A 25065-nucleotide genomic window follows, 5' to 3' on the forward strand; every position below is an offset into this window, starting at 1 on the left:
TCCATTGCTTAATAAGGATTCACCTGAATAACAGACCCAGCAAGTAAGCTGGCTTAAATAAAGGGTTGTTTGCTGTTTCTTTTCCAGCTATCTTAAATAGATGTTATAATGGGTCAGGCCCACTGACCGTTTGGGTTCATCTCATTCCTATCTACCCCCCAGGGTGGATGCAGTTCCTATCTGCACTACCCATCTAACATTAGCTGATGGGGGGAAAAGGTCTGAGGATGTTGAAGCCTCTCACTAAGCAACCTTTCAAGGTTTCTGAAAATGAGTGTCTATAAACCGCAGAATTCTCTAGCAGCTTCAGCAGAATTAGCTTCTCCAAGCAAAGCAAAAGGTAAAGAAAGAGTACCGGGCATTAGTCATAAATACACGCCTTATGTGTGTAGAGCCAAAAGTAATTGAATGTGGGTGAGGTTAATGAATAGCTACCTGTTAAAACTGAAAGTCTGTCTACCTTGCTTTCCTACTCAGTTTTGGTTTGATTTTCATGGGAATATGCTTCAGGATGAGAGAAGACTGAATCCACTTGCTGTAGGGTCTCCCTGGAGCTTCTGTGCTTGGCAGAGACAAAAACACAAGGAAGATGTGAGGTTGGCATTGGGAAGAGAGGCTAACAGTAGCAATTGATGTAGGTTGCTCTGATGCCAGTTTGACAGATAAATGAAAATTTTTATAGAAGATTCAATGCCTCTGGAAAACCATTTTCTAGATTGATAATATCTGTTCTCACCAGCCAGAAGAAAATGTATCATCCTAATTTTAAACTCACCAGTAATGAAAGCATCTATCTCTAGGAGTAGCTGATATGTTTCTATACAGAATACTAATCACCACCCCTGTTTGTGAAATGGACCATTCATCTTAGCCTCAACCTGTATGACACTGTAAATAACCCTTAGTCAAGCGAATAATGTGCTAACCAAGCGTGAATTGCTCTTCTGACTCTTTTGTGTGTACTTCCTTTGGTGTATTTGGTTAGCACACTGCACAAATATTGTTTGAACACTCTCGTTCCTCTTTAGCAGAGTCAGCTTTGCTTTATTCCAGGACCACAAAATGCTTGTTTAGACCTGTCGTGCCATGTTCCTTAGTGATGGGGGACACACTGGCTAGAGCCTGACTAATCCATCACCACCATAAGCAAAATGTTTCTGAATCTGAGCTCCATTCTAGGCACCACTTAATGGAAGAAACTAGTCATTTTCGTAGGATAGACCTAATAAGAAAAGAGACTGTTTTCTGGGGTTTTCTAGTGAAAGGACTAGTTCTGAGAGATAAAAGGATTGGCTTGTAGTCACCATCTGTTTCCTTGGTCAGGTCACCTTTTCTCTTCATTGTTTCTTCATCTGCAAATCTGTTTCTGGTTTGCCTCAGAGATGTTTCCCCCAAACAGTGGACAATACAGTATGAATTCTTGAAGGTAACCTTCCACGATTATACATGTCATTCTATATTTATGGCCTAAAATTAAATAGAACAAATAAGCCTTAAGAATGTTGCTAAGGGGCCGGCCCAGTGGCTCAGGCGGTTGGAACTCCATGCTCCTAACTCCGAAGGCTGCCGGTTCGATTCCTACGTGGACCAGTGGGCTCTCAACCACAAGGTTGCCAGTTCGATTCCTCGAGTCCCGCAAGGGATGGTGGGCTCTGCCCCCTGCAACTAAGATTGAACACAGCACCTTGAGCTGAGCTGTCGCTGAGCTCCGGATGGCTCAGTTGGTTGGAGCGTGGGCTCTCCAACCACAAGGTTGCCATTTCGATTCCTCGACTCCCGCAAGGGATGGTGGGCTGTGCCCCCTGCAACTAGTAACAGCAACTGGACCTGGAGCTGAGCTGTGCCCTCCACAACTAAGACTGAAAGGACAACAACTTGAAGCTGAACCACACCCTCCACAACTAAGATTGAAAGGACAACTTGACTTGGAAGAAAAAAAAGTTCTGGAAGTACACACTGTTCCCCAATAAAGTCCTGTTTCCCTTCCCCAATAAAAATCTAAAAAAAAAAAAAAAAAGAATGTTGCTTAGAAGATAGCATCAAATCTCCTAACCTACAGGTAAGGGCAATGTTTAGAGCATCCAACAGAAAATCTGTTTTAAAGCTAACTTTGTGTAAGGCCTTAAAGTTCCGAAGTGCTAAAGGTCTCATGACCCATCTACAAATGATTAATAGGAGCAAACCCCTTTCTGGGAAATGACTCTTAACAAAGGCATTATAGGTGCCTCATTCATTCATTCATTCATTCATTCATTCTACAAGTAGTTATTGAAAGCCTGCCATGAGCCAGGCCCTACTCTAGGCACCAGTGATTCAGCAGTGATCAAAACAGACTGATTCTCTGTGCTCATGGAGCTTCTATTTTAGTGGGCAATACAGACAATACAAATAAATAAATAAAGATAAAATAGGTCCGGTTGTGATAAATGCCAAGAAAGAATATAAAGGAGAGTTAGGAGGATGAGAAGTGTAAGAAGGAAGGATGCTTTCTTTCTTAGGAAAGACAGGGAAGGCCTCAGTTAAGTTGATGTTTGAGCAGACCCCTGAATAAAGTGAAGGGATAAACTTTAAGGAGAGCATTCCAACACACAATGTGACATAGAGATGATGTATTACAGAATTGTACCCCAAAATTGTACACCTGAAACCTATGTAACTAAAATTGTCACCCCAATAAACTTAAAAAAAAAAAAAAAGAAAAGCATTCCCAACAGAGGGATAAGTAGGTGCGAAGGCCCTGGGACAGGATGGTGCTTGCCATATACAAGAAAGAGCAAGGAGACACTATACCTATAGTAGAATGAAGAGACTGATGAAAGATGAAATCAAAGAGATGTCCATGGATCTTACTGTTCAGCTCCTGTAGACAATGTATAGGACTGAGCTCTTACTCTGAGCGAGGTGTGATGCCATTAGAAAGTTATGAGCAGAGAACTGACATCATTCTTACATATTTTTTATTAATGAACACTCTGGTTGCTATGTGAAAATTAGAATGAAAGGGCAAGGGTAAAATCAGAGACGATAGGATGATATTGAAATGTTCAAAAAATAAAGGTGGCTAGGCCAGTATGGAGGAGAAGGGGTTGGTTCTGGACATATTTTGAAGGAAGAGTCCAGGAATTTCCTGGTAGATTGTAGGTGATATGTAAAACAAGAAGAAACAGCAAGAATGTCCTCAATGTTTTTAATCTGAGCAACCAGAGGGATGGAGCTGCCATTGATCACAATGAGAAAGACTGTGGTAAAAGCAGGTTTGGGAGAGAAAATCAAGAATTTGGTTTGGAACCTGTCAAGTCTGAGCTGTCCATCCATTCACGTGGAGAGGTTGAGTAAGAAGTTGGATATATAGGTCTTGAGAACTAGGGCAAGACTGATAATTGAGATGTAAATTTGAGAGCTGTAAGCAAAGATGGTATTTACAGCCATGGGTCTGAATGAGATCACGGAAAGGAGGATGAGGGGCTGAGTGTAAACATAGAAGACAAAAGTACAAACACTCTGAGACCTGGGTATGGTGGAGATGAATCAAACCAACAAGGAAGACTGAGAAGGAACTGACAATGAAGACAGACAAGAACGAAGAAAGGTAAAAAATAAGTATAGGCAAGGAGGTGGAGAAATTGAAACCCTTGTGCATGTCACTGTTGGTGGGAATGTAAAGTGGTGCAGCTGCTATGGAAAACAGCATGGAAGGTCCTAAAAAATTAAAAATAAAATTGCCATATGACCCAGCAATGCCACTTCTGGGTACATGTCCAAAAGAATCGAAAGCAGGATCTTGAAGAGATACTTGTATATCCATGTTCAGAGTAGCATTACTCACAATGGCCAAGAGGTAGAAGCAACCCATGTGTCCATTGATGACTGAATGGATAAAAAAATATGTGGTATATACATATAATGGAATATTACTTAGCCTTAAAAAAGGATATCCTATCACACCCTACAATGTGGATGATCCTTGAGGACATTATGCTAAATGAAATAAGCCAGTCACAAAAAGACATAATACTGTATGATTCCATTCACATGAGGTATCTAAAGTAGTCAAACTCATAGAAACAGAAAGTAGAATTGTAGTTGCCAGGAGTTGGGGAGAGGGAGAAATAAAGTGTTGTTCAATGGGTCTAGAGTTTCAGTTTTTGAAAATGAAAAAGTTCTAGAGATTTGTTGCACAACAACGTGAATATAGTTAACACTACACCGTACACTAGGATGGTAAATTTTATGTTATGTGTCTTTTACCACAATTATGAATGAATCAATCAATCAATAAAGAAAGAAACAGCAGCATCCCTGAAGTCAAGTGAAGACAGCGTTTAAGGAAAAGTGAGTAATCTACTGTGTTAAATGCTCTAGGAGGTTGTAGTAGCTCAATAATTGCCCCCCCCCCAGATATCAGGTCCTAATCTCTGCAATCTGTAAATGTTACCTTACTAAGGTAGAGTCTTTGCAGTTGTGATTAAGTTAATGTTCCTGACATGGAAATCATTATCCTAGATTATCCTGGTGAGCCCTAAATCCAATAGTAAGTGTCCTTATAAGAGAGAAGCAGAAGGAGGTGACACACAGAAGAGGAGAAGACAATGTGAACACAGAGGCGGAGATTGTGTGATGTGGCCATAAGTCAAGGAATGCTGGTAGCCACCCAACGCTGGAAGAGGCAAGAAGTGCATTCTTCTCTAAAGAGTTTAGGGAGAGGATAGCGCTGATGACACCTTGATTTCCACTCAGTGGAACTTATTTTGAACCTCTAGCTTCCAGAGAATTGGTGAGAGAGTAAATTTCCACTGTTTTAAGCCCTTAAGTGTGTGGTAATATGTTACAGCAGCCATAGAAAACTAAGACAAAGGTCAAGTGATACGAGGACTGAGCAGTAACCAGTTAATATGGCAGACTGAAAGTTGGACCTGCTGGTGACCTAGACAACTGGAGTGTCTGTAAAGTAGTGGTGGGGAAATGATTTGGAGTGAGTACAAGAAAGAACTGGAGGAAGAGAAGTGTATACAGCAAGACAAGTTTCCAAGTCATCTGTAAGGGAAAGCAGAAAAATGAGATTCTTGTTGAAGAGGACGTGCAGAGTCAAGGGACAGGTTTTGCTGTTGTTTTTCTTAAGATGGGAGATGTTTTAGCATGTTTATATGCTGATAAGATTGCTCCAGTAAAGAGGGGAGAAAAATTGGTGATACAGGAGACACCAACAAAAATGGACAAGGGTCAGTTCCTTTAGTAGGTAAGGAAGATGGGAACCAGTGCTTAAGTGAACGGATTCCTCACTAAGATATATCTACATCTATATCTATATATCTATATCTATACCTATATCATCTATTTCGTCTATAGATATGTCATCATCATAACAAAAGAGAAGGCAGAGTTTATGAGTATAGAAGTACAGGGGAAAGTAAATTGGTAGGGTTGGTCACGAGAATATATGGGTGCTCTTTTCTGGGTGCTGCTACTTTTTCACTGAAATAAGAAGCAAGGTTACCAGCTAAGCATGAGGATGGGGAGAGAGGAAGTGGTAGAGATTTGAAGAGAGAGGAGAAGTTGTGAAAAAAGTCATTGTAAGTTGACTAAGAAGATATGGAAGAAAAGCTGGGCAGCACTAAGGACCCACTTGAAGTTAATATCTGTGCATTTGTGGTTGCCTGTTTACTCAACACTCATTAGTTGCTCAAGGATAGGCTGAGAATTGGATTCAACCACGGTTGGGGATTTTATCAGCTTGTATGACTGAGGGAGAAAGAGGCAGAGTTGCTGTGAATTGAAAGGGAGTTACCACATAATACACTACAGAATCTAAGCCTGGTAAGGTGACACATGAGGACATAAGGGTTTTAGAGACAGTAAAAAGGCAATAGTCTCCATAGATTGGTATCCTGAATTCTTGAAATCAGGGTACAGTGGGAGTGACCTGGAAAAATAGGAAATGGACATAAGAGAATGGAAAACTTGAAATCTTCCTTTCAACCAGCTGGAGTTGTCTTGGTCTTAGGGCTTTCTGCGCATTGATCCTCTTTCCTTGGACATTTAATTTTGGAATTTGGGCTGAAACTTAATTATGTTGAGAAAGTCCCAGAGCTATAGGATTCCATGATACAGTATAGGAATGAAACTATGTTATATTGACAGGGAGACAACTTAGTAGGAAACCTGAACCTTAATAATGTTAACAATTAAGGAAGTACCAAAATGTAAGAAATACTCAAACAGTGAAAAGTTCATCTAACCAGGTGTCTTAAACCAGGGTTTAAGTCCTTTGTTCCAAGGCTTGGTTATAGCTACATTTTCTAAGACAATTCATTTAATCACCTAGCCCTTAAGTTTTTAAAACAATAGCACCTAATTATAAATAATTTTCATCTGTGAAATAAGGGTCTTGGTTCAGTGAGTTTCAAATGTCTTTTATTTGCATCTCTTTAAGCGTTAGTGGCATAAATTTACAGAGGAGCCATTTTCTAACTTGCTCATTCCTAGAAAAATCCTCGCCTCTTATCCTGGAGAGGCCCCTTTTCATGAGGCCCTAAGGAGCTGCCAAAAGTCGACCAAACATTAAATAAAACACAGCGCCCCTCTGGACTCCATACATTTAGAGGTATTTTCTAAACCTGTGTCATGAGTGATTAAAGGGCATTATATCAGTGGTGATAAGAAAGATTTCTGTTTTGGATAAATAGTTCTGCAAGATAACTCCTGCTAAAATCCGACATTTAATAATTGTGAACTTCTTGGTATATTAAGTAAAGTCAGTCAAGTTCACAGCCTTTACTTTCTCAGAACTGCTCAGTCTGGTCTCAAAGGTGTTCATTCTATGAGAGCAGGCTAGAAAAAAAAAAAAAAAAGTGAGCAGCCAGCTTGGTTAAATAGCTCCTGAAAATAGTATCTACAATTGAGGTGCTTCGGGGAATCTACATACACAATTGTCAAACCCTTTCATCAGCACACTAAAAGGGTGACTTTTAATGTATATGAATTATATCTTGTTAAACCTGACTTTAAAAAAAAAAGTATCTGTAAGATGAACTCCTGGTCCCCAAGTCAACATTTCATTTCAGATAAGTTCCTTTCACCCTTTAGAGATGGCAGATAAACAGCTGTCCTAGGAAAAGGGCCCTTTTCTTGATTCTCCTTCTCTGTAATCAGGATATTTCTGACTCAGTAGTTGTCTATGTCCTTACTTGGTGACAAAGTAAAAGAAAAGGTTACTTGTTCCTTCATCTTTAATTTCTTACAGTTTTCCTCTATTCACTCCTTATAATCAGAGGGATATTGGCATGGCAATTTATTTTATGTACCTAGAGCCGTAGCTTTCAAAGCAATACTGTTTAAAAGAATAATACATGACTCTGTATGACATATCCGAGATGTGTCCTAACCTTAAAAGATGTGATATAAAATTTGACACTTGAGTAATGGGGAAACATTAAAATAACCGTTTTCTTAAGGATGTTGGGTGGAGGAGGAACACATCTTGCAATGTGAATAATGAGAAGACATTTCAGAAGGTCAACATTTATGCAGGGCCCAGCAAATGATTATGTGTATTGGTTAGTATTATCTTCCCAGCATGTTATTATTACACACCAAAAAAATAAGCACTCCAAGTTGAGGAAAGGCATTTGAAAAGTTACTGTGAAGGTTAACTTGGTTGTCTATCGGTGATAGGATTATAGGAGATTTTTGTTTTCTGAATCTCTTTGCACTTTTCCATTAATGGCTACGTATTTGGTTTATAAGAAAACCGTATTTTAAAAAGTGAATTTGGGAAAAATGTGCCTCGTGCCGTCCCTGACACTAAACTAATAAAGAGGAGACGAGCCCTTGTGTGTGGCATTTTCAGGGCCTGTGACTTCACACTGGGATTCTGTCTGAGATGCGTGGTGATAGATTGGTTGGTTGTGGGGAGCGGGGATGTGAGGCTTATGCTACAGGGGAGCTTTTTCAGCCTGGGATGATGTTTATGCTTTCAAAGAGAGCGTTTGTCTAACTGTACAACTGGGAAAAGTTATTGATGCTTTATCTATTGCCCCAAACAAGCCAGAATGTATCTGGTTACTTGAGGATCTGTCCCTTTCTTGTCAGGAGACATGAAATGGTGAGAGAGAAGGTGAAAGTCACAAGCTTATCTTTTGCCCCAAGGAGGTAGAGATACTTGAAGAACAGATGAGATAAAGAGTCTGGGAGATGCCCTTTTGGGGAATATGCTCCATAAGCCTATTTGCTACCAAACAAAAGCCATTGGTAGCAGTCTGTATCCAGGAACATTTGGTGGGGCCACACTGAGGGGAGTGACTGATGCTGTGTGGCCGGTACTCATTCTCAGAAGCAGCAAATGTTTACTGACACATCTAATATACATAAGGCTGGGTGCTGGGGAGACTCTGGAGGACTTTCATTCATTTAACAAATGTTTTTTGAGCACTTAATATGTATACGACAGACAAGATCTTTGCTCTTAGTTCACACTTAGAGAAGGAGAGAGACCGATGATATATAAATTGATTCAATAACTTCATATTATGGTAATGTATTGGAGAAAATCATCAGGGTGATGTGCTAGAAAATGATAGGGCCTGGGAGGGGGCATTTCAGATAGTGCGGTCAGGAGGAGATGACATTTGAAGATAGGTCTGACGGAGAAAGCAGAGGCTGTGTGCAGCACCACCCAGGGGCAATGCAGCATTGCAGATGGGGGAAACCACTGGCAAGGGAGAGGACTCTCAGGTGAAATCTGGCTTGGCCTGTTGAACCAGTGCAGACAGACAAACAGCAATTTTGGAGATGGAAGAGCAGGATTGGTAAATATTTACAGGAGGAAGGCTGCACAGAATACGAATAACACCAGTCAGCCTGCAGTTTTTTTAAAAGTCAGAGAAATGACTTGGTTCATATTAGCACAGGCTCCTAGGCTGGTGGTTTGGGTTTGAGGGACTGAGGAGGTCACTGTAGTCACTGAGGAAGGTTCTCAGAGGAAAAGAGGCTCGAGCTGTGCTGTCAGATACAGGCGTGCATGAGGGATGACAGATACGGCAGAATCATGGCTGCCCTGGGCATGAGCTGTGTAAGGAGAACAGAAAACAGGCACTTTGGCTGAAGATTAGGGCTGGTAATGTGGGGCAGCAGAAGGCAGTGGATATTTTGATGGAAACAATTGTTGTATGTGCACAGATGCTCTGCTGGCCTTTACATACAGGAGATAGGCCTGAGGAGGAGGCAGAAGGCAACTAGCTTCAGGCGCTAGGCTTGCAAGTTTATTCTGTGGCCACAGAAAGCTTTTACAAACACTATATGTGGACATGAGACTTTCCCTCCAGAAGATACCAATGAAAGAGCCTTCTCAGAATTATTGAAGTAGCACATCCGCTCAGTGGGTGGTTTCCTTAGAAACACTGTAACCTGGGCAGGTGCTTAAGCATTCAATAAATCCTTGTTTACCAGTTTTAAATCACAATTGATTTTCATAGAATTACCATCTCTTCCATCGATTGTCATCGCAAATTAGAAAGTTCAAAATAGGATGTAAAGATCTACTTACTCTGCCCCCAAAAAAGATTTCCTCGCCTTTGGATTGTTTGTTGAGTTCTTGCTTATTATTAAGTTCTCACTGAATAGAGTCACAGTTGGCCATCATCATAGATTTTTCCCTTTGCTTTTCTTAGCCGCTGATTCCTTTTCCATGTTCATTGTTGTAAGGATTTGAGATTATGTATGTAATGTGTTTAGGTCACAGTGCTTAGTAATTGCTCAGTACATGGTGGTGGTCATTCTGTATTCCTGTCTGTTCCTTGTATAGATAGCACTCCATAATTTATAACATGCTATCATAAACATCAAGCGCACTTGAGCAGTCCTGGAGTTATCTCCACCTTACAGCTGAGCCACTGAGGCCCAGAAAAATACAATGGTTTTCCTACTGTAAAACAGCTGGGAGTGTCAAAATACACTAGACTTCAGGCCTACCGTATCCTAGTGCCTGTTTTTCCACTCTTGCACCACATGTCAGTTGCATCACGAAGTATATCTCTAGACAACAGTGATAAAAAAACAAATCTGAATGGAGGAGGTCCAATTTTTCTTGGGTGGGCTGCATTGAGGAGCTCAGCCAGAGGACTTCTGTTACCACTTTATAGGCCTACATGGCCATTGGAGCAGTGGCAAGGAAGCTCAGGCAGGCAAGGGTCCCTGAAGTCGGCGGTTGCCTAAGGCTTGAGATCCACTGAGGATTTAGGATTGAAGCAGTGTTTTGGCTTTTTTTTTTTTTTTAAGAAATTAATTATCCAGTGGATAATTTCCTACAAGGAGACAGAAGGCCACTGCCTGTCAGATCCCCCTTCGCCTGCTGCTGTGGAGAATTAGACATCACTGGGTTAACAGAGCCATTTCTATGGAAACAAGCTCATTATTTTTCTTTTGTTGGAAACCTACTGGTTCATGGTCTGAGCTTCCATATTTTTTAAAAAACAAAACAAACAAACAAAAAAACAGGAAAGAAAGAAAATCCAACATATGCCATACAAAATACTAATCTTTTTTACCTTGGAGTGAACAAAGCCCACATAACATCTAAGAATGCCAGCCGCCATTTGGGATACAAACTGTTTCCTTATCCAAAGCTCCGATAAAAACGAAAAGCTTACATGTCATTTTTAAGTTGCAACATGGCCTATTCATTCCTGTTTCATTTTACGAAATCTGTGAAATCCGTGACTTTGAGTCAACATTTTTCAAGAGCTGTGTTTTTGTCACGGTTGTTAAAAGCAGATAACCAATGATGCTCTTTCCAAGAGGAAGGCTGCATCTCGTAAAGATGTTTCAAAAACAACATTTTACTGGAAAGCAGAGAGCTGTCATTTCAAGTAATGGTTTCTGGCACCCCAGTGAGGCAGGGAAGCTGTGCTGTGTCTTACTCTCCATCTATACAGCATAAATGGCTCCCATGCTGGTTTGAGGGAAATCAGACGGGATCTTGTCTTGCTCCCATTTGGTAAGTGGCAACATCCCAGCAAACCTGCATGAAAATAGCACAGAGTGGATTTTAAGTTGATGTTGCTCCCCTGGTTCGTTTTCTTCCCTGTTGGCATCCTAGCACTTTTGCTTGGTACAGCTTCCATACTAGCCCTCATTTGCATTTGCTCTCCCTGTGGCTACAAAGACCATAAAAATTGCTATTATGTTTGTGAAAATGGCAAACATATACCATAGTGCCCCAATTAGGATCAGTCTGCTGCCTCTAAAAATATGCATTGAGAAGGGCTGGAAGAAAATCTTTTCCTGGGGAGCATGATTCAGACACACCCTTTTCACTAATGTTCTGACTTAATCTAAGCCTCAGTTTCCTCTAATTAGGGAGGCAGTGCTTACTTACCTTCCTGGAGTTATTGTGAGGATTAAATAAGATAATTCTTTAAAGTACTTAACCCACTTCCTGGTACATGGCAAGCCCTTGGTTTATAAACTAATATTCATTTTTAGTATGAGTTCTTGGTCCTCTGGTGAAGGAACAGAGCTTTTGGCCTGTAAAACCGAATTCTCAGAAATGAAAAGCACTAAAATACGGGGAGGGGAGAGAGGAGAAGGAGGAAAATTCTCAAAAGGCTCCTGTTTTGTTTTGTTTATAAATCCATCTTTTCACTTTAGCCAGCATTTTGTCATCCAGCTCTCTGCATTCTGGCTGCTGTGCCTCTTTTGCCTTACTGGATTCCCTCCCCTCCTATTCCCCCTCCTTCTCCCCCTTCCCCTCCCTTCCTCTCCCCTCCTCTCCCTGGTTCCTCTCTCTTCCTTCTCCCCTCTCTTCTTCAAATACCGACCAGCGCCTGGTGGGCTAAAAGGTCATGTCATAGCCTTTATCTCCAAGCCAAATATGTGTGGATATACCCTACCTAACCCCCTTCCTGTCCCCCCACTAGGCTCTATTCTCAGCTTTTTTTATTTTCCACCTCCAGCCTACACACTACTGCTCAAAAATGAGCAAGGGCAAGTGAGGAAATCAAGACATTTTGACACCCAAAAGATGCCTTTGTGACATCTCCAATGGTTGAAACACAGGATTGGGAAAGAGTGAGTGCCCAGGTATATTCCAGCCCTAATACTCTAGGGCTTGAAAGTGTTGAGGGAAAAGCAACAAGCCTCACAAATAAATCCCTTGTTGTTTTAAAATGTCCTTAGAGGCTGGAGAACCAAAAAGAAATTAGTGTATGCTGATTAGTACAGATTGAAATGTGCTATTTTGGTATCTTCACGTCAAAGTGGCCAACTGGTAACAAAAAGAGATGTCTGACAAAAAACTACCGTGAAGCCTGGCAGGCTATTTCACAATTATTATTTGATTGACACTCAGCTGCTATGCATAAATTCACTAGTGTTCTGACTGTTAAAGCCTTCACAGGAATGGATAGTAACTGTACTGTTTGTATGTATAATCTAATCATTTTCACGATGGTGCAGAATATATTAGAGTAGGGATCAAAAAAATGAGTGGCAAAATGACCAAGGTAAACTTGGGTTGTGGTACAAACAGTTAACAAACATATTTATCCAGGTGAGTAATTGTAGAGGCTCTGAAGAATTCTAAATTGGAATAATTTGAAATTAGTCCTCTAATTCAAAAGCAACTAACAACCACTCAGCAGTGATACGGCTAACTGACAAATGAGAATAATAATGGTATCATCAGGTGACTGGGAGACTATAAACCTCTAATTTGTGGTCTAGATGAGAATTGTTTGTTTCATTGCCAATGTAAACTGAACCTGTAAATACACAAAACAAATAAATCAAACCCCCTTAGCACCTATTGCAGATATCAAAATACAGTTCTAAGAAACACACAGTTGTAATTAAAATGAAGGGCCATAGGGACACTCGCTGGATGCCAGGCTTAAGAAAACACCATCAGAGTATGAAAAGAATAGAATCTTCCACAATTAACCTATACTCTCTAAGGCAAAGATCCCATTACCAAAACATTTATCTTTGTGCCACAGAAATAAGGGGTTGTATGTTGTTCCTAAGCCCAAATGACCAAAAAAAAAAAAAAAAGAAAGAAAAAAGTGTGGTTTCTTAACAGAAAGAAATTAAAATGCTGGATGCATTTGTAGAAAAAGAAAACTCATCTAATGGTTATTATTCCACGATAGGCCTATCTCTCACATTGCTGGGGTTGGTTGGGGGCGGAGGAGCTCCTCTCAGCAGTTGAAAACAATAAAATGCCTTCCGTATTACTCTTGGGTTTGGAATTCAGGTGGGATAATGAGGACATTCTTGCAGAGTCCTGCCAATCTCTCACACAAGCTCTATAATTGTTCTAAGGGTTTTTGTTGTTTGCATTCTTTTGCTCACTGGCAGATAGAACCCAGCATAATCTCATTTCATGAGCACACTGCAAGAAAGAGGCTATGTTCTCTTTTAAATAAGCAGGAACCAACTATCCATAAAGCATAATGCTAATGAGAATTATGAACACTTAGCACTTATTCATCGCTGGGAAGGTAATAGGGCTCATAAGACTTAAGTATAAAAGCTCAGTTAGTTGAACCTTTCCTCATGGCGTAGAAAAGATTTTTTGAACAGGGTCTTTGAGCAGATTTTTCATTCCTAGCTCTATGGCTATTTTGTCAGTGTCCTTTCTCGTTGATGGTACCATGGGCCTTTTGAGCAGCATAAGTCATTGTTGCCTGGCACTCTGCAAGGTATTCGAGTTCCTGCCTCTGCTCACTAAATGCCAGGAGCACCACTAGTTATTGCCATAACCCACCACCCTTACACATTTCTAAACGCCTCCTAAGGAGTGGTACCTCTCCTACTGAGAACCACTGCCAGTGGATCTAGCGTGGGGGTTGGAGAATAGATTGAATCCCATTTGGGATTTCCAGAGGATAAAGTATTAGAATTTTTAAAAGAGCCTTTGGCTGTAGAATTCTGAAAGAATTAAATTGCAGTATTATAGTTCTCTGATTCAAACTCAGAGATGTCATATCCCATGCCATAACTTGTTTGCCAGATGATCCAGTACTTGACAGGTGCTACCAATTGCTGGGCTAAGAACACCTTCCTGGACCACAGTGTGTCACTCAAGCATTGCCCAACCTTTGACCGTCACCCGTGTTGACACTCAGAAATGTTCTGAGATCCCAGAAGTGACCTCAGGAATCCAGACTTTTCCCGAGAACCAGACTCTGACTCTATTTCCCTCTGCCCCATCAATTTCTAGAAGAGGTAGAGTCCACAGCTAGGTGAATCTCTGGAGTGGCCCTCTGATGGCTTCAGGGCCAGGCTGGGCTCCTGCAAAGGTGAACTCCAGTGCACCACAGGGCCATCCAAAGACTGAGCTAAAAGGGTGAGGGGAGAGCAATGTGTAGAAATGAAGTACCCCCTCTTTTTAACTAAAAATTTTTAGTTGTTTTAAGAGGTGTGCATGTTTTAAAGCTTTATCTACATGATCTTTTCCGCAGAATGTTACTTTTTCTTTTAGCTGTTTTAGTTAGTGTATTCAAAACCATTTCCTTCCCTCTTGAAAAAAAATAGTTTGTGCCCAATTTGGGTTACATGTAAAATGAAACAGAAACATTAGCAAAGAGTATGTGATGTGTGTCTGTGCTTCCCTTAGAAACCTCCTAAGCATCTAACAGGACTCTGTCAACACTTTTTCTTGGCCCCATTATGTTCACAAGATGCAAGGCTCTCCCCTGCTGAACGACACTTCTCGTTGCATGCAATTAACCTCAACTCAGGTAGGGTTGGACAGTAAAAGGCTTCCTCTTCCCCACTGAGAATCAATACTGTAGCATTTCTATACACTAACCGAACAATCTTACAAAGATATTAATTTAAAAATTCCACTTACAATAGTGTCAAAAGAATAAAATACTTAGAAATTAACTTAGAATAGAATTAACATAGGAATAGAATAGAGCGTCCAGGAATAAATGCTCATATATATGGTCAAATTATTTTCAACAAGGGTGACAAGACCACTTAATAGAGGAAAGATAATCTTTTCAACAAATGATGCCAGGAAAACTACATATCCACATGTAAAAGAATGAAGTTGGACCCTTAACCTAACACCATGTACAAAAATTAATTCAGATGGATCAAAGACCTAAACATAAGAACAAAAATTATAAAACTCTGAAGAAAACATAGGGCAAAAGCTTCCCAACATTGGATTTGGCCGTGATATCTTAGACATGACAACAAAGGCATAGACAACAAAAGAAAACTTAGGCAAATTGGACTTCATGAAAATTAAAAACTTTTGTGCATCAAAGCACACAATTAACAGAGTGAAAAGGCAATCCATGGAATGGGAGAAAATATTTGCAAGCCATATATCTGGTAAGAGATTAATGTCCCAAATATATATAGAGAACTCCTAAAACTCAACAACAACAACAAAATTGATTCAAAAATCAGCAAGGGACTTGGATAGACATTTCTCCAAAGAAGATATTTAAATGGTCAATAAGTATAGGAAGAGATGTTCAACATCGCTAATCATTAGGAAATGCAAATCAAAACCACAGTGAAATACTTCTCACTTATTAAGATGACTACTATAAAAACAAATAAACAAACAAAAAAAACAAGTGTTGGTGAGGATAAGGAGAAATTGGGATCCTGTGTACTTTTCATGAAAATGTAAAGTGGTACAGCTGCTGTGGAAAAGAGTATAGCTGTTTCTCAAAAAAATCAAAAATAGATTTACCATACGATCTAGAAATTTTACTTCTAGATATATACCCAAAAGAATTGAAACTAGGATCTTGAAGAGATTCTTGTACACCCATGTTCCCAGAAGCATATTCGCAGTAGCTAAAGCATGGAAGCCACCCAAGTGTCCATCAACAGATGAATGGATAAGCAAAATGTGGTCTATACATACAATGGAATATTATTCAGCCTTAAAAAGGAAGGAAATTCTGACACATGCTATGACATGGGTGAACTTTGAGGACATTATGGTAAATGAAATAAGCCAGTCAAGAAAAGACAGATACTGTATGATTTTCACTTCTATGAACTACCTGGAATAGCGGAAATCATAAAAATAGGAAGTAGAACGGTGATTTCCAAGGCTGAGGGGAGAAAAGAATTGTTTATTGGGTATAGAGTTTCAGTTTTGTAAGATGAAAAGAGGGGTGTGTGTGTGTGTGTGTGTGTGTGTGTGTGTGTGTGTGTTATGTCAAATGTCTCAAGCTTAGAAGATAGGCTAACTTTTCCTATTTACCATAGCCACTTTTTAGGAAAACACATACTTCTATGAAACACTGGTCTAGGACTCTACAGTTCTATCAGCCTCCAGGAAGGGCATTTCATCATGCTGTTATGGGAACACAGCTGGATGTGAAAAAGAGGAAAATGCACGAAATGATTCTAAAAGCGGCACTAGACTCTGTTGGGTCATATGGTAAAACAAGAACAATCAGGATGTACCTTCCTAAAACTAGGAGCACAAATCAAAGGCTATGTTTATTTTAAGTCCGTTTAGGTTTCAGATGTGTTCTCTCCCCAGCATTTCTAGACTTGCATCATGGCCCATTCCTCTTCTTTTCCCATATCGACACCCCACCTCTCCACTTTACCTCCTCCGCCTGCACAGAGGTCTCTTTTCATGGTAGGTAGAGTAAAGGCCCCCCAAAATGTCCATGTCCATGATATGTTATGAATGAATGTCCATGAATATGCTATGTTGCATGGCAAAAGGGAATTAAGGTTGCTGATGGAATTAAAGTAGCTGATCAGCTGACCTAAAGATAGGGAGATTATTCTGAATTATCTGGGTGGACCCAATTTAGTCATAAAGGTCCTTAGATGTGGAAGAAGGGGAAGGAGGAGAATCACAGGGAAAGGTCAGAGTGATATGATGTGAGAAGGACACGACTCACCTTGGCTGGTTTGAAGATGAAGGAAAGGGCCAAGAGCCAAGGAACACTGACAGCCCCTAGAAGCGAGTATAAGAAGGGAAACAGATTCTCCTTTAGAGCATCCACAAGGAACACAGCCCCGCCGGCACCTAGAATTTAGCCCAGTGAGACCTATTTCAGACTCCTGACCTCCAAATCCGTAGGATAATAAATTTCTATTCTTTAAGCCACTAAATTGATAGTAATGTGTAACAGCAGCTGAGGATTTGGTAATTCTGTGATAGTCTGTATCCTCATGGGATCAATTCTAGTTTGGAAGAAATATTAGCTTCACAGAACAATGCCCGGGGCTCGTAGATCATGGTAGCTTCCAACTCTGAATGAATGGAAGAGTTAGGCTACCCTAATGGATAAGTTAATATTCCATCTTGGAGCTGTGAAGTTTTGTGAGGATGTTAGATGTTTGATTTGGGCACATATAGTTTTCCTGTAGGGCTGAGATGATTGGGTCCCTAACCAAGCTGATACAATTGTAGTTATTAAAGCCTCCTTGTTTCTTTTTGTGTTTGTTTTTACATGTTCCCTTGATCTTCAAGCATATAAAAGTAGGGTTCAGAGATCTTTGTGGTTTTAAAATCCTTCAGTCTTCCTTCCCATTTTATTGTTTCCAAGCCCTTTGAAAATGAGTTGAGGGTACAGTTAATTTATCTTCCAATTTTTTTATCTTCCAATTTTATACTATAAATGTTGTTGGGTGACTTATTTTATAGTATTCTTTATAAAATTGCACTCTCTATAAAGGGAGTTCTTTGTTTACAGAGAGTTATATATACATAATTTTTTTCTTTTGTCTTGAAAAATTGGTATCAAGAAATAAGAACCAAAGGACATAATTTATAGACTTTTGCTTTTTTGGTAATTAAAAATTGTTTTATGATTTTAATAAAAATCTATGTATTGAGTGTATTATAGGTTATTCTTCCTTCCCCAGCTTTTCTATTTTTCCTCTTTCCTTTTTTAGATGGTAACCTGATCCTACTTTATTCCTAGATAAAAATATTCATCAAAGCTAGCAAAAGTCACAGTTTTTAATATAATGCCTTCAGAACAAGATTTAACTAGTGTTGACTGAAGCAGTGTTTTAATGCTTCTCATTTCTTGGGATGTGCACTCTATCTGATTAAATTGCAGCTTTTGGACATTGTTTCATGACTGGGTGTCAGGGACCTCAGGGGGCACATTTACACAGATGGTCCAGAAATAGCATATGGCACCTTGACAGGAAGCGAGACCTGATCAGAATGTGGGGAAAATGGGCCCTGAAAATAAAAGAGGACACTTTCCAAGATAAACAAGAATAAAGTGAGATAATGGGTCAAGAAAGAATTAGAAGAGAAATGAAATTGTGATAAGAACTGGAAGGGAGTAGAGGCAAGGATGGGGAGGGGATCTGACAGAGCCAGGGGCAATGAAACTATCTCACACTTTACATAGGTACAGAATTCCACTCTCTAAACATTTATGTTCCATTTTCATATTTTAAAAAGTAGTAAGTCTGTTGTACTTAATTTATAATACTGCTGGGGAGCTCATTGATGTAATTAACAATTTACACATGGCAATCCCTCCCCCTTGACATTATAGATGTGCTTCTGAAGAATTGTGAGTAAAGTGAATAGTTGTGAATAAAGCCATATTTTAGAGAAAAGAGAAATGACTATTTAAAACAGTGCCAGATAAGTGACTCTGCAAAGCCAAACCTCCTATTACAGTATTTCTGCAGTTTAATAGGCCTAGGTGGTCATAGTTAACCGTAAAGTTGTTTTTGAGCCCATCAAAAGAACATTGTAAACTTGGTGTCTTTAGTCCTGAAGGATTATATAATTTACCACTGCTGTCTCTTCTTGCGTTTACTCCTCATTGTCTGAGGGCACTTAACACAGTATCTGATAATACGAGTACCCAATAAATAATAGCAGTAATAATGCATTCTCTCACCTTTATGATTTTGAACTTATTTCATAAATTAAGGTAATTCTAATAACTTGCTTTGTTAATGTGGCAGCACATTTTATTCTAACTGACTTGGTAACATTCTTCATTTTTTCCCCCTAAATAAGGATTGAAGGGCAGAAGGTGAGGGGGTTGGAAAAGCAAACCCCATCTTCTGGTGTGCTTGACAATCATACGCAATACTGGATTGGGGTGTAGGGAGCTAGATTAGCCTGGCCTGACTCAGCCACCTTTTTTTTTTAATTAAATTTATCGAGGTAACATTGGTTAGTAAAATTATATAGGTTTCAAGTACAATTCTCTAATACACCATCTATACATTGCATTGAGTGTTCACCAATGAATGCATCTATACATCGCATTGAGTCAGTTCTTCCATCACCACACATTTGACCCCCTTTACCATCTCCTTCTATTCGTCCCCCTTATCCTCTGGTAACCACTAAACTATTGTCTGTGTCTATGAATTTTTGTTTGTTTGTTTGTTACTTTCAGTTTTATATCCCACATATGAGAGAAATTATATGGTTTTCAACTTTTTCTGACTTATTTCGCTTACCATGATAATTTCAAGATCCGCTGTGTTGTCACAAATTGCAGCCACTCTTTTGAGATCCCCCAGTTATGATGAACCTGCACATTTGGTAGCTCGTGAATTCTCATGCATTCTTCCTCCTTCTTTTCTTTCCTAGTGTGTCTGGAAAACCCACCCAGCACTTCAATGGCCAGCAACAACACTGCCAGCATAGCACAAGCCAGGAAGCTGGTAGAACAGCTGAAGATGGAAGCCAACATCGATCGGATAAAGGTAAGGACAACAAAACCCACACAGCTCATCTATCCTTGAATATAACGAGCACGATTTACAGCCATCTATCATTTATTATGCTTTCCATAGAGAGTGATGAAGCCAGTGATGATGGAAGAGAAACTTAATAATTTGGCCAAAGTTTATTTTTGTAATATCTTGCCTTCTTTAGATTTCTCCAGCATAAAACAATAGTATAAATTAAAACTGATTCTCTGTGTAGAATTAAAAACAAACAATAACAGCAAAACAAAAGCAAAACATAGCTCATGACCGGGTTCTAACCAAGGAAATCAGAGAACACAAAACATAGAAGTCTACCAGTCGAACTCTCTGACCTTGCAAGGACCTTCTCATTTGGGTTTTAATTTTTTTCTGTTCAGATTTGGGTTCTAAGTTTAAGTATCTATCTTTCATTTTTAATCCTTCTAATTCACCATTGCAGGTTATTATTTTTTTCCATCTTTATACCTTATTGGATTCTTTTTCTTCAAAACACAAAAGCATACATGGTCTCCCTAAGAAGTCAAACAGCATAGAGGTTTAATGGAGATTAATAGTCAACTCTTTTTTTTCTTTCTCTCACTCCCCGGATCGAACCTGATAGCTTTGCCTTAAGTTGGGCCTAAGTCATATTGAGCCAGGACTTAAAAACTAACTCATTGTTGGCCGATTTTAAATGTAAAGTTGACCTACACAGTGTCATTATTAGCAGATAGCTACTGCAGGATAGATAAAGTGAATTTTTGTCAACTACCAAAACTTCACTTCCCCAGAAGACCCAAGAATTTTATGAAATGGAACTCAGAAACACATCTCATTTTACTAAAATAAAACCAGAACATTCTACAATATTTTTTTCCTATTTTCTCCATACCCGACCTAGCAACCTGGACAATCCAGCCTCCTTTGGAGTGTGCTTCTACAGTAACGGTCAATAAATTATAGTTCATGAGCCAGATCCATTCTACTTCCTGTTTTTATAAATAAAGTTTCATGATAACACAGCTGCATTCATTCATTTACAGATTGTTTGTGGCTACTTTCATACTACAACAGCAGAGAAGAGTAGTTGCAACAAACACCACGTGGCCCAGAAATCATAAAATATTTCCTCCCTGGCTTTACAGAAAATTTTGCTGACCCCTGGTCTAGAGCAATGGTTCTCAACCCATCTGGACATTCAAATCACATTCTGTAAGCAGACTGATTCCAAGACCATATCCTAGACCAACTAAATTAGAATTTCTTGGGGTGTACTTCAGGCATGAATATATTATTTTAGTTATTAGTTAATGTCAGTGTATAGCCTAGGGGTAGGGGTTAGCGCCTTTTAATTCCCATTCAGATATGTACTAGAGATTGTAGGGAGAGCTGGTGTTTCTCCATAAACAAGCTGAGCCATGGACAATTTTCCACCTATCCTTAATCTCCTTTGTAAAATTTGAGTCCTGGTAATGGGCCACAAAATGTAAACATCTTCTATTCTTCTTGCAACAGCTTTCATTCCTTTTCTGTATTCACAAATGAGATAAATAAAGGGTTCCCACTATCTGCCTTGCTCTTTTACCACCTTCCTCTTCTCTTTCCCCCTTGCCTCTTCTTTTTTACTCCCATGCTGCCAAAGTACAGTGTGGCAGGGTGGGCATAATAACTGCTGAGAGAAGTGAGGTGGCTCAAGGATTGTAGCATCAGAAGGAGTTATTCAGTTCTTTTATGGGGAGGGAATAGGTTCTGCCCATGGACGTTCTGGGAAAACCCCCCTTGCCTTTTGGGGTGGCTCAACTAAGATAAAAGTGTTTGTGGTTGGTGTTTTGTGTTACTACTCAGCATCCCCAGGCCTGGCTCCTAAAGGAGGATATGACAGTGTTGATGGTGATGAAAAGCTGACAGTGGGAGGAAGATGACAGATATAGACCTTTCAACCATAGGTCAGACCTTCATCATTTCTCACCTGAACTAGTAACTGCAAGGGGCTTTTAGCTGATCTCTGAAATCCCATCTCAATTACCCTCCACATTGCTGCCAAAGAAAAATTTCTATAATAAAATCTCATAATGTTCCTCTCCTACTGAAAATCTTTTTGTGATTGCCATCATCTGTAAAATAAAATTCAGACTGTTTTAAAATATATTTTTCAGTTACAGTTGACATACAATATTATATTAGTTTTAGATGTGCCACATAGAGGTTAGACATTTACAAACTTACAAAGTGATCCCCCCAATAAGTCTAGTACTCATATGACACCATACATAGTTATTACAGTACTATTGATGATATTCCCCGTGCTATACTTTACATCCCTGTGCCTATTTTTATAACTGGTCATTTGTACTTCTTAATTATTTTCACCCATCCCTCCCATCTGGCGACCATCAATTTGTTCTCTGTATCTATGAGTTTGTTTCTGTTTTGTTCATTTATTTTGTTTTTTAGATTCCCCATGTAAGTGAAATCATATGGTCTTTGTCTTTCACTGACTTATCTCACTTAGCATGATACCCTTGGTCCAACCTTGTTGTTGCAAATGGCTAGATTTCATTCTTTTTTATGGCTGAGTAATGTTCCATTGTATATATGTACCACTTCTCCTTTATCCATTCTTCTATCGTTGAGCACTTAGGTTGCCTCCATATCTTGGATATTGTAAATAATAATGAACATAGGGGTCCATATATCTTTTCAAATTAGTGTTTTCGATTTCTTACCCAGAAGTGGAATTACTGGGTCAGATGGTAGTTCTATTTTTAATTTTTTGAAGAACCTCCATACTGTTTTCCATAATAGCCATACCAATTTGTAATCCTACCAACAATGCACAAGCATTCCCTTTGTTCACATTCTTGCCAACACTTGTTGTTTGTTGATTTATTGCTGATGCCCTTTTTCACATGTGTGAGCTGATAGCTTATTGTGGTTTTAATTTGTATTTCCCTGATGATTAGTGATGTTGAGCATCTTTTCGTATGTCTGTTGGCCATCTGCATATCTACTTTGGAGATATATCTATTCAGGTCCTCTGCCTATTTTTTAATCAGATTGTTTTTTTGGTGTTAAGTTGTATGAGTTCTTTATGTATTTTGGACATTAACCCCTTATCAGATGTATCATTGGCAAATGTCTTCTATTCAATAGATTGTCTTTTCATTTTGTTGATGATTTCACTCACTGTGCAAAAACGTTTTAGTTTGATGTAGTTCTATTTGTTTATTTTTTTTCTTTTGTTTCTATTGCCTGAGGAGACATATCCAAAAAATATTTCTAAGAGCACTGTCAAAAAGTTTACTGCCTATGTTTTCTTCTAGGAGTGTTTATGGTTTGGGTCTTACATTTAAGACTAACCCATTTTTAGTTTATTTTTTTATATGGTATAAGACAGTGGTCTAGTTTCATTTTTCTTTTCGTGTATCTGTCCAGTTTTCCCAACACCATTTATTGAGAAAACTGTCTTTTCCCATTATATATTCTTGCCTCTTCTGTCATAGATTAACTGACCATGTGAGTGTAGGTTTACTTCTGGGCTTTCTATTCTGTTCCGTTGATCCATGTGTCTGTCTTCATGCCAGTATCCTGCTGTTTTGACATCAGGTAGAATGATACCTTCAATTTTGTTCTTCTCAAGATTGCTATGGCTATTCAGGGTCTTTTGTGGTTCCATATAAATTTGGGGATTGTTAGTCCTACTTCTGCAAAAAATGCCATTGATAATTTTTGATGGGGATTGCATTGAACCTATAGATTGCTTTGGGTAGTATGAACATTTTAATGATGTTAATTCTTCCTATCCATGAACATGGTATATCCTTTCATATATTTGAATCTTCTTCAATTTTTTTCTTTAGAATTTTTTTAAATTTTATTTTTCAATTACAGTTAATATACAGTATTATATTAGTTTCAAATGTTCAACATAGTGATTAGATATTTATGTGCCTTACAAAGTGATCACCTCGATAAGTCTAGTACCCATCTGACACAATATGTAGTTATTACAATATTATTGACTATATTCCCTATGTTATACTTTACATCCCATGACTATCTTTATAACTGGCAATTTGTACTTCATCCCTTTCACCTTTTTCATTGTCTTTCAGTTTTCCAAGTACAGGTATTTTACCTCCTTCATTAAATTTATTCTTAGGTATTTTATTCTTCTTGTGAATGGTATAATTTTCTTAATTTCTCCTTCTGATAGTTCATTATTAGTGTATAAAAATGCAACCAACTTCTAAATATTAATTGTATATCCTCCTACTTTACTGAATTCATTTATTAGTTCTAAAAGTTTTTAGTGAAATCTGTAGGATTCTCTATAGATAGTATAATGTTCTGCAAATGATGACAGTTTTACTTCTTCTTTTCCAATTTGAGTGCCTTTTATTTATTTTTCTTGCCTGATCGCTGTGGCCAGACTTCCAATACTGTGTTGAATAAAAGTGGTGAAAGTCCTGTTCCTGATCTTAAAGAAAAAGCTTTCAGCTTTTCACTGTTGAGTGTAATGTTAGCTGTGAGTTTGTCATACATGGCCTTTATTGTGTTGAGGTATGTTCCCTCTATCCCCACTTTGCTGAAAGTTTTTTTTATCATAAATGGATATTGAATTTTGTCAAATGCTTTTTCTGCATCTATTGATATGATCATATGATTTTTATTCCTCATTTTATGATGTGGTGTATTACATTATAAAATTTAAACTCTTCAGCAGAATGTACAAGGTTCTTCTGGCCCCTGCCTATCTTTCAGCTTCATCCCCTTCCTTTTGCCCACATTCTAATTCCCTTCATGGGAATTTCAGATGCCTGGAACATTCACTCTCCTCTCTACCTTTCTGATTTACCAACTTTGATGAATTTATGATTCCTTGAAGACTCAGATCAATCATTATATCCTTTAAGAAGTTTCTCCAGACCCTCCTCCCTAAGGCTGGATTTTCACCGTTTTTCTTTGTTGTTCATTTATTTATTTATATAATAAGTATTTTATTGAGAGCTTTCTAAGTTGTTAGACCTCATTAGGTCCTAGAGCTTTAAGATGGATAAAGATGAAGACATGATTTTTGCCCTCTGGAATCTCCTATTCTACTAAGGGATTACAAAAAAATATGAACAAGATGTATCATTGATGCCAAAAAGATATCTAAGAAGCATAATTACCAAATATCATCAGAAAGAAGCCAACTGAGTCACACCCTGAGTCCCTTTGTATACAACTTGTAAAGAGACCAAATAAATCACTATTGAAAGAGAGACAAACATTAGCCTAATCAACTGAGCACCAAGGAGTTGCCTTCCTAGGTGATTTTCACATCCAAATCTCTGAATCCCTCTTGATGTCATTAGACCTTAAATTGTTGGAAATGTAGCTGTA

General features: G+C 38.8%; 1 protein-coding gene across 3 annotated transcripts in view; it reads left to right on the top strand.

Moving 5' to 3' along the window:
* Positions 1 to 25065, top strand: part of GNG2 (G protein subunit gamma 2) — a 110233-nt gene that overhangs the window by 68160 nt on the left and 17008 nt on the right. For all 3 annotated transcript variants that reach the window (XM_081048674.1, XM_081048676.1, XM_081048675.1), the window contains one exon: positions 19577 to 19692. In XM_081048674.1, coding sequence (XP_080904800.1) covers positions 19606 to 19692 — 87 coding nt within the window. In that variant the 5' untranslated portion in view covers positions 19577 to 19605. The remainder of the gene's footprint in view (positions 1 to 19576; positions 19693 to 25065) is intronic.

Source organism: Rhinolophus hipposideros (genome assembly GCF_964194185.1).
Source record: "Rhinolophus hipposideros genome assembly, chromosome: 5".
Lineage (NCBI taxonomy): Eukaryota > Metazoa > Chordata > Mammalia > Chiroptera > Rhinolophidae > Rhinolophus > Rhinolophus hipposideros.